Source organism: Halichoeres trimaculatus, unplaced genomic scaffold, assembly GCF_033239565.1.
Source record: "Halichoeres trimaculatus isolate MK-OKI-2021-1 unplaced genomic scaffold, fHalTri1.1 fHalTri1_scaffold_7, whole genome shotgun sequence".
Classification (NCBI taxonomy): Eukaryota; Metazoa; Chordata; class Actinopteri; order Labriformes; family Labridae; genus Halichoeres; species Halichoeres trimaculatus.
The window spans coordinates 24,257,927-24,268,045 of record NW_027437185.1 but is presented as its reverse complement, the minus strand read 5'-3'; the positions used below and the strand labels follow the sequence as shown (position 1 = coordinate 24,268,045).

Genomic DNA, 10,119 nt, shown 5'->3' with positions numbered 1-10,119 from the left:
TTAGCTAGGTATCTACCAGATTTGTTACTATGTTCAAAGTTCTCCAAGCGTAGTCTTTGGAGCATAAACTGAGTTTTCTTTTCAATTATTTCATTCAACTCAAGTTTAGCCTTCCTAATACTGTTCAGTGTTTGCTCGTTGGGGGATGCTCTGTAAACTTCTTCTAGTGATTTGATTCTCAGCTCCAATTCAGTTGTCCGCTGCTTCTCTTCCTTTATCTTGTGTGACGAGAATGAGATTATTTTTCCTCGCATTACTGCCTTTCCTGCTTCCCAGAGGACACAGGCTGAGGTCTCTGGTAGGTCATTATTTTCTAAATATAAAGACCATTCCTTTTCAAAGTAGCTGACAAAATTAGGGTCTTTAAGTAATGATGAATTAAATCTCCAGCTTCTTGTTGGTGGTTTTATTTTCTTATCATTTAGAGTCAGTGAGACTGGTGCGTGATCACTGATGGTGATGGGATGAACACTAGTTTCTAATATATCGCTCATTTTTGAGTTGTTAACTAAAAAGAAATCTATTCTGGAGTATGAGTGGTGCACTGATGAAAAATATGTGTATTCTTTAAGAGTGGGGTGGAGTGAACGCCAGGCATCGCAAAGCCCAAAATCCTCCATGTATTGTTTAACAACCTTAGTGGACTGCCAGAGCCGATGGTTCCCTGTTGCACTCAGCCTGTCCATTCCTGAGTCCAAGGCCATGTTGAAGTCTCCTCCTATGATGAGCGTGTTATCTAAGTGGTCATAGAGTGAAGTGAACAGGGAGTGAAAAAAAGAGGGGTCGTCAACATTTGGCCCATATATGTTAGCAATGCATAGCTTCATACTTTGGATAGTTAATGTGATAATTAAAAATCTGCCTTCTGGGTCAGTAATTGTGTTTTCCACATTGAAGTTTACCCTTCTGTTTATTAGTATGGCTACACCTCTTTGTCTGGAATTGAGACAGGCTGAATACACATGAGGAAACTGTGCAGTGGAGAGTGAACCCACTGTTGTCTCTGATAAATGAGTCTCTTGTAGCAAAACAATGTCTGCCTGTAGATCTTTCAATTTATTAAATATTTTTAGCCTCTTTTCCCTGGAACCAGCTCCACGTATATTCCATGAAATAAACCTGAGTGGTGTCATGTCTCGGCTAGCAGAGTAAGTCAACTAGGAAAACTATGTGTATGTGTGCAAGCAGTTATATATGTATGTGTGTGCCTGTATGCATGCATCTTTGTGATCATGCATTTTACACTCATGTACGTATGTGTACCAGTGAAATCCCCTGTGTGATGATTCTGTATCTGTTTATGTGCATTAAATCCACATGCTGTGAGTGTGTTTTTGTGCATGGTGAGTGTTGATATGTGGCCACATGCTGTTTGAAGTGCAGAGGTGCTATAAGTGACATGTTTTTGGTTGTACTTGTCTAAGACCCAGCTGTTATTGCAGCATAAAATAATAAAATTCGTAATATTCATGTTGCAGTTAGTTGTGGAGGGGAGAAAAGGAGAGAGAAAAAAGGGAAAAACAAGGAGAATAGGGGAAGGAAAAAAACATAGACAACGCAAACAATCGAATAGAAAAAACATCAAAAGAAACAACAAAAAAATAATCGTGATAATAATAAAAATAAACCCACACCTGGAGACTAGCAGTGAGCATTCTATTATCTGTTACTGGTTACTTAGTATGTTAATTATGTTTATTTTGTTAATGAGTGGTGAGTAGTGTTATTTACCTGACGTTAATACAGCCAAGGAGTGATACCTGGATCGCGATAAAGTTGGTTGTTCACAAACAGCTTGTCAACAGAAATTACAGCTCGGGCGCCTCCTTCCATGAACCTCCGCCTGATTGGGAACAGGACCTTGCGTCTCTCCAGGATCTCTTTAGGGAACTGGTCGTTGACGCTGAAGTCCGTCCCTCTCAGCTCCCTGCCCCGGCTCTTAACCTGTTCTTTCTGTTTGAAATTGACAAACTTAGCAACAATAGGTCTAGGTCTTTTTGAATCAGTCCTCTTACCTCCCAGACGGTGGACTCTGTGAAACGAGATTTTACTTGCGGTTTCCTCGGGAAGCTTCAGCTGTTTCCTGATAAAGGCTGTGATCGTAGCTTCTGGATCCTCCTCAGCCTGCTCGGGGATGCCTGCGAAAACCAAGTTATCTCGCATACTACGTGCCTGTAGATCAAGGACTGTTTCCTTGATCTTCTTGTTTTCTGCAGAGAGTCGGGTCATCCCATCGGAGAGAGATTTTACCGACTCTCTGAGGCTGTTGTTCTCCGCCGCTAGCGTCTCCACCTGGTGTTGGCTATACTCCAGCGACTCGCGCAGCGCCTGGAACTCCTTGTGGAGGACCTCCAGCAAGCTCAACCGGCCGTCCAGGGTGGTTAGTTTCTGTTCAATAGAAAAAAGAATATCGGTTGTGTCGTTACCTGGAGGCGAGATAGCGCCAGATGATTCCCCGTTGCGCGGTCTCTTCGCTTTGGATGAGGTGGACGGGGTTGATGTCATGCTAGGCTTCCCCATGACGATCCTTTCGTAGCACCGATCAATGTAGTCCGTCAAGCTGGCCAGGTCCTCCTCGTTCTTCTCCAGAATGACCCTGTTGAGATATGAACTACTTTTCGACAGATTAAGTTTGTATTGGCGAGTGTATTAAGTTCTGAATGAATGTTTTGAGCGCGCCTAGACTGAGTCTGCCGTCTCACGGAATCCACGTCACAGCATATGCGTCACTTACCTGCGATCTTACCTTTCTAGCTACTTTATGATTGTTTTTGTGGGATTGCATAACTTAATTGGAGTAAATGGAGAGCAGACTAGAAATCAGGAACAGCTGAAACGTACTTACTATACATACTTTATAGTTAATACCTAATTTTCACGACTTTTATTCTGATTTTGTACATAAATGTATCAAATTTTGCATTAGCATTGATTATGGAGTATATAACCAGAAGCTAGCTGTCAGATTGCATAATGTGGTTATTTGTATGAAAAACAAAAAAACTTAAACTTTACTGAAAATAAAGACAGTCCATTTTCACAGCCGATGTACTTCCAAATGCATTGATCAAAGCAAAGAAATCAGAGGATTTTAGCTGTAAACTCATTTCAACTTTTTCGTTAAACTCAAGTGCAACTCCAAATTTGCTTTTACCTTGGAGTCCTGTATGAAAGCGCTGATGCTTTTCAATGCCTTTTATCAGATGTTATTGTGTGGTTTACCGGTGCAGAGAGCAAACTAAATCCAACCCCAAGTGGGTCAACTCTGATAAACAATGTGCATTAAATCCAGCGACAGCCTGAAGAACACGCAGGCAGAGATACCCCAGCTGGGGTGCTCCTCTAATGAGGGGAAGCAGTGATGTCTCTTGCTATTTGTGGTGGATGTTATCAATGTGCATTCTCTGGACAGTGTGTCTTACCCATCTTCCCTGCCCATCTCTGGTGCTCTGATGTGCTGCTGGTGCTGATAAGCAGAGGTGCGAGACACTTTCTGCTCAGAGTAATCTGCTGAGAATGGAGCTGCAGCTTTTTTATGCCAACCCTGAAGTGCATGGAGAGGAAGATGGAGGAGAGGTTGTTAGACGGACAAATAGCAGCAGACTCTATTTGGATTTTTGGGCTCTCAAAGGGTACAAAGGTGTTGAGGGATTGACTGGTCAGGCTCTGTCAAGGGTAGCAGTGTATTTCATTCAGTTTCCTAGACATGACAGTTTATTCTTTCCTATGCGCAGAAAGGTTTCAGACTCTTACTGAGCTTGTGTTTCTGCTGCTGTTACTGATAAACTAACATTTTTAGCTTGTTTTGTTATCCATGCAGAGCCTAGACATGTATGCCAAATCTGTGCGCTGTTTTTACACCAGAGCTGATTCAAAGTGTCACTTTGTTGTTTTCTACCCCGGGGAGAGAGATGCACAAATTTATTTCCCAGTGCTATAGCTGACTGGGTGATTTTACTCACCATGCTGTTAAGCTCGGGTGTTCCTTTTTTGTAGCTCTTCTACCATAAATCACTTTCTTTCTTTGTCCTTGTCTCAGGCATTTAGATCAATAAAGTTTGGCGCTGTTTATTTGCTGTTGCTGTCAATTTCTCCCCTCTGTTTGTTTTAGTACCGTCCATTTTCAGGAAATTCAACAGTAAATGAAAATCAATCCTGTCAACATAAAATATGAATACACCCTTCTTATTACCATACAATATATAAACAAAGGGAAATTGTTAAGAGTTGTTCACAACGACAGGATAAAGAAGGAGATTGAGAAAAGGGCAGAGGAAGAGGAGTAATTGAGAGACGCAGCCACCCCTTGTGGGAGGCGTCAGCGTCAACCAGTCAATTAAATTCAATTGTCTTTGTCTTCTTCCGAGGGTTGTAAATGCATCAATACCTCTGGGGAGCTGCACTTAACTTGGTTTGCTGTATGTTAAATTATGTGCAAAAAAGGCAAGGAGCAAATGATTGCAGCTTGTTTCATAATTGGAGTAATTTCATGCTCTGACCTCTTGACTGGCAGGTGGAAAATTGTTTTCTGTTCAACTTGCCTCTTTTGACATCAGTGTAAAAAACGGCTAATAAAAAGCAACAAGACATGTCTGGAGCATCAACACTGAAGGTTAGGGAGAAAAAAAACAAATACCAATGGAGCATAATGATAAATGAATTTAAAAGTGGCTTTAATGCATGAGTTAAGAAATTAATTCATGGATGCATCTTCATTTCTACTACAACAGAGCATAAAGTGGGGGTTAAGTTTTGTCGGTTTTGCTTTTTAAAATTAAAAAAGTCATTTATCACTATTCAATGTAATGTTCAATGCAATTCAATATATTATTGTGCCTCTTTAATGAATAATTGAATATTTTAGTAACCATTAACACAATGAATTATGACAATAATAACGCTGTTAACATTTCCCTTTAATGTCAATAAAGCCATTCATAGATTCACTAATGTAATCTATGTATATTACAAATGTAGCAGTGAAATTTAAAAAAAGTAGCAGAGCAAATGTGAAGAAGACGACAAAGACGACGTGACAGAAAGAGACACTGGGTGAGGGAGTAGTGAAGCCAGTCAGCCTGTGCTTGGCAGTGATAAAGGGTAATGAGTTACAGCATTCACAGGTACACAGTGCTCACATATATCACAGCTCCATCAGCTCAGTCTGATTCGTGACACGTTATTGCAGACTGATCTAACTCAGGATCCAAATGCTCGCACACTTTGGAGGGCTCATAGCTTTGCTTGAAGTGCGTATATGTATGTCTGAGAAACACCTTCAGGATTTGCATTCGCTCTGTGAAGGCTCATTAGTTTGGCCACATGGAAGGCAGAAAAACTGATCGACCATTGAGTCAGAAGAGGAGGAAGGAGCAAGACGGGAAAGCAGTTGAACAGAGCGAAAGTGGCTGATTCTCTCATCACCATCCCTGAAGAAGGCTGGCAGCCTGCGTTAATGAATTGGACTGGTCCGTGCTAATGAATGGAGTCTAGAGATAGGCAGAAGGAAATGAAGGGAGCAGGGGGATGTCAAACGACATGAACGATGAAGTAGCTCATATCAGGGCCTATATTACAGAGGCCTATTAGTCCTCCTGTCTCTGCTGGCAATGGGCGTAATGAGGCAGTCTCCAAAGACTAAATTGATGCCCACTCTATCTCCCACCAGGGATGGAGAGTGAGTTGATTGCAGAGTTTTCCAATGGGCTGTACTTACCAGCAAAGTCTCTTATGCTATTATGGAGTGACACAGTTCATTATTTTATCAGGATAGTCATCTAATAAATTTGAGTTACCAGGGTCTGAGTTTGTTTGCTCTTTGTTGAACTGGGGTTCAGAAAGCTGTCTGCTCATTGTCTTCCTCTTCAGTGAGTTAACTGCCTCCAGACTTTGCAAATGAAGTCTTCAGCTTTTGATGACATTATGCTGAAGTTGTATCCTGCTTGAAATTATGTGATATGCTTCTGGATAAAAAAAAACATTCAACACCACAGCTGTGTTGTAGAACTAAAAATGTTCTAGACCAACCAATTTAGTTTTCATGCATTCATTTAAAATAAACTTGAATTTGAGTTGTGAGCAATTATGTAGCCTGAAGTTAGGAAAACAGAACTCAGCACACTGTCTTTCACTGAGCTTGATGCAGGTTCAAATAGTATGGCTACAGTAGAGAAAATTGTTTCTGGATCCTTCATAGTCCTGGTGGGCCAATCCATGAAATGAAGCAATCACTCCAGAAAACCTTAAATATTCCTGCTGTATTCCTCCATTGTACCATTGTATCTCCACTCCTTTCCTGGTTTACAAACCTTTCCTGTTTTTTTTTCTTTTTCCCCTGGTGTTGCTCAGTCTTTACTTCGTGTCTTTTATACCCATCACCTTCATCAGTCATGACATGCACTGAGCGTCAATTAGAGCAGAGTGATCAGGATCAAAATCTCTCATTAGAGCATGTGCTTCTTCTTGTGATGATAGAGACAGTGAGGTGAGGTGAGGAAGAGGATTGACCTTATCAGCAAAGCCTGGTAGGTTAACACAGTGTCATAGCATCATTTAGATCCGGGCTTGTCTCAGCAAGGACTGCTGACTGGTAATTATTACCTTGTGTCACGTCCTCTGCTGCAGGCATGACAACACTGTAGATTAGAAGTGTTTGATTTCACCAATTAGTCATCGGCCTAATAGAAAGACAGACTTCAATATGCCTGTGATCATTTTTTACAGTGGAAATCTGAAGCAATCTTTTATATTTTACCAAACATCATTTTAAAGTGCAATGAAAAATGGAACATTGTTAAAAAAAAGTTTCATTTTTTTAAGTGAATTCAAAAAGGTAAACTTTCATTTATTTGGTTTTCATTTCTTGTATAATTAACTTTGTTTAAACCTTTTTCGCCTTTTATCGAATTTGATAACTGTGGTTTTTAACTTGTGAAAATCGAAAATTCAGGAACCCAAGTTGTTTGAATTGTACTAGATTATTCTTAAAAAATGATTTAAAATACAGACATTTTCAACTTCTAAAAAGTGTTCATTGATACTCTCATTGTTTAGATAGGTCTTTTTCTACACTAGATTACTGCATTGAGGGAGTTTGGCATAAAGTAGATCTGGCTGCAAGGTGTTTTCTTTTTTGTGACTGTAAGATCAAACAATCCATTTGATAGTATTTTTGGTGTTATGGGTCGATGCCTAAGTAATGCTGGAGAAAGAAGTCAGTAGCTTCATAAACCTTGTTAGCAGAGGGAAGCATAAAGTGAAATCTCCTGACGGACAGATGGATTGACTTTGAAGACAGTTGTAGTGGTTATTGATGCTTTGACACCAGCCTCAGTTCACTCATTTTGAGGCTACTAGCTCTTCAATTTACACTTTTCTTAAAAAGCCTGTGGTCACCCTGGTTGCTTTTTGCACCTCTCTTTCCAGACGCTTCCCTCAGAGTAAACACTTTATTTATAGGGTTCAATACATCACTTTGCAAACAGCCAGCTGTGAGCAAAACTTTAACTCTTTTACAATCCATTTTTTTTAGCTGCTCTGCTTTTTTTATTTTTTGGAAAGAGTGGAAATTTGATCATTTCTTCGCCACAACAAACTTAAGATCAACCTTTGTGGAAAAGTAAAAAATAATGTTTCATATGATGTTTACTTAGTTCATGACAGAGCAAAGGCAGCACTCTGACAAAGAGAAAATTACATTGAAGCAATTTCCAGGCTTTATCCTTTTCTACAGAAAAGTGATATTGATTTATTTGATAGACTGAGCCTTCAAAGATTGTCCAACTTCACCCTAAGGCAATTAAAGGCATTCCTCAGACTGGAAAGATGCTGGGTTAGAGAGTGTGTTTAGGGGATCCTCAGGGGAGAAGGGTTTTCAAGCTATACAGTGCAGCATAGATGGCTTCCATTTCCACACCACAAATTATGAGGCTTCCTGCCAATGAAAATCTAATTCCCACAACCGGATATCTTGTGTGATTGCTGTGGTTGAAAGTTGGGATACACAGATTATGCTGAGTACATTGCGAAGACAACAGATAGGACAAAGAAGGAAATCGAACACGGTTTAAAAGTAAATCTTAATATAAACATTTTATTCAGTGCATTTTTGTGTATACAACAAATAATAAACAACTGGAAGTTATCAGGCAGCCACAATGTGTGCCTGTAAATGTTGTTTTATCAGATTAAGCCTGGTAGATTGGAACACATGATCCAACATGGGGTTAATACACAAAGCCTACATCATGCAGCTCTAGTCCAGAGTTTTCCTGCTTTCTCCCATGCAACAGATAGGTTCATCTAATACAACCTCCAGAGGAAACCAAGAAAAAGAAAGCCCCCCAGAAGCATGTACTAGAAAGAAGTAATGTAGCTGAAGGGAAGAGTACCTAGCCCACGAAAAATGGGGTCCTTTTTGTACATAATTGTGTTTGTACATGCCCTGTGCAAGAAAGGGAATATGTTCATTTTTGTATCTTTTTTCTCCTTTTTTCACTTTTACAAATATGACATGTCCTATAAAATGTTAAGCCACCTAAAAGTCCACAGTATTCTTTTTTTGAATATAGAAAATATTGTCACCACAATAAATTACTCAAACACATAACAAGCATCCTGGGAAGGGGCTTGCACCATATTCCTATGGTGAAATGTATCAGTCAATAGAAGTTGACAAAAAAGGATGGCGGGGGAAGGGGTTGAAGAATGACACAAGCACAGAGGGAGGAAACGGATCACAAAGACAAAAGACGTGTGACACAGTGGTAACAGAAGGGAATGGGGACATATAATAGTTATTTCATACCTTGGCCATCAAGCATATCAGCAGAAAGCACAACATGAAGCACGCTGCCAACTTCAAAGTGTTAAAAATTACCTCCTTTGTCCATTGTTCTTTTTTTCTTTACAAAATCTTTGCTTTCTTTCATCACGAATGTACAATGAAAAGAAAAATTCCAGCTTTGCCTTTTACACTGGCTTGGTTTTCAGCGGCTTAAAGGGACACTCCTTCATTCTTTCTTTGGTTTGCTGGAACCTTTTACTATGATGAAACAGCAACAAAAAAACAAACACTGAACAATGGTTTGGGGAGGAGAACGAGAGGGGACCAACAAAACAAAACCAGTTATCAAATAAACAGCTCTCGGCTAATTCAGAAAATTAGCAAAAAACCAAGGTGCAGCTGTGGCATTTCTGAAAGGAAAGAAAAAACTGCAAGAAAGCCACGCTGTCCCTTTCATATTTCAGGTCAGCTGAACATAGGCTTCATTTTCCCATGCTAGAGAGCTCAGTCTCTGAGCGTGTGCACTAGGACGCAGGAGAGCTACCGTCTGGCTGGCCACAGTCCTAGCAGCACTGGGCTGTGCCATGCCAGGGAGTTTATAGGCTTTGTATTCACAGAAGCATGGATGAGACAGAGATCAGGGCTTATACTGTACCACTGTAGCCTCGTAGACCAGCACCATCACTGGCTGCCCTGAACGTCTACATGTCTAACTTCCTGTCCCTGTCTTGACAGATGGACGAATGCTTGGTGTCAACATGACCTACGAAATGATATTGTCCACAGGAAATTAAGAAAATAAAAGAAGAGAAAGATGAGCTAACTGTTATGCAATCATCACTTAAAGAGAGTGATTAAGATAATAGATAATTCCCAAGCCCTAAAGAAAACTTCTGATAATTTTTAAATGTCCATAATGTTTCATGTGCTGTTAAATATATCACTATTGATGTCTGGGTGATGATTAATGTATGGATGGTACCTAGATGTTTATTGATGGTTTCAGGGTGTATGCATATGCTTAGTTGTCGTAGCTAGTCCTGAACCGCTGATCGGAGAGAGAAGTCTGCTTGGATTCACGCTCTGCTGGAGGTAAGGTTTTCATGGTTCGGCCCCAGGCCTGGGTCGGATTACCGGGCTACGTTGACTCGTTCTGGCTCACGGTTTTGCCTCCGTTGAGCACAGCTGAGGCGCTCCGACTCTTGGTGGGCGTTCCGCTGCCGGAGCGGGAGAACTCTGTCAAGTCATGGAGGGATGGCTCTCTGTACATTGCCACTGTGGAATAACACAGAAGAAGAGAATTTAAAAAATTGTTGCCTGGTTGACTCAGACAA

At 40.5% G+C, this 10,119-nt stretch overlaps 1 protein-coding gene across 5 annotated transcripts in view; it reads right to left on the bottom strand.

Moving 5' to 3' along the window:
- Positions 1-8,064: 8,064 nt before the first annotated feature.
- fgf13a (fibroblast growth factor 13a) overlaps positions 8,065-10,119 on the bottom strand; it is a 109,198-nt gene continuing 107,143 nt past the window's right edge. For all 5 annotated transcript variants that reach the window (XM_074673353.1, XM_074673352.1, XM_074673356.1 and 2 more), the window contains one exon: positions 8,065-10,060. In XM_074673353.1, coding sequence (XP_074529454.1) covers positions 9,924-10,060 — 137 coding nt within the window. In that variant the 3' untranslated portion in view covers positions 8,065-9,923. The remainder of the gene's footprint in view (positions 10,061-10,119) is intronic.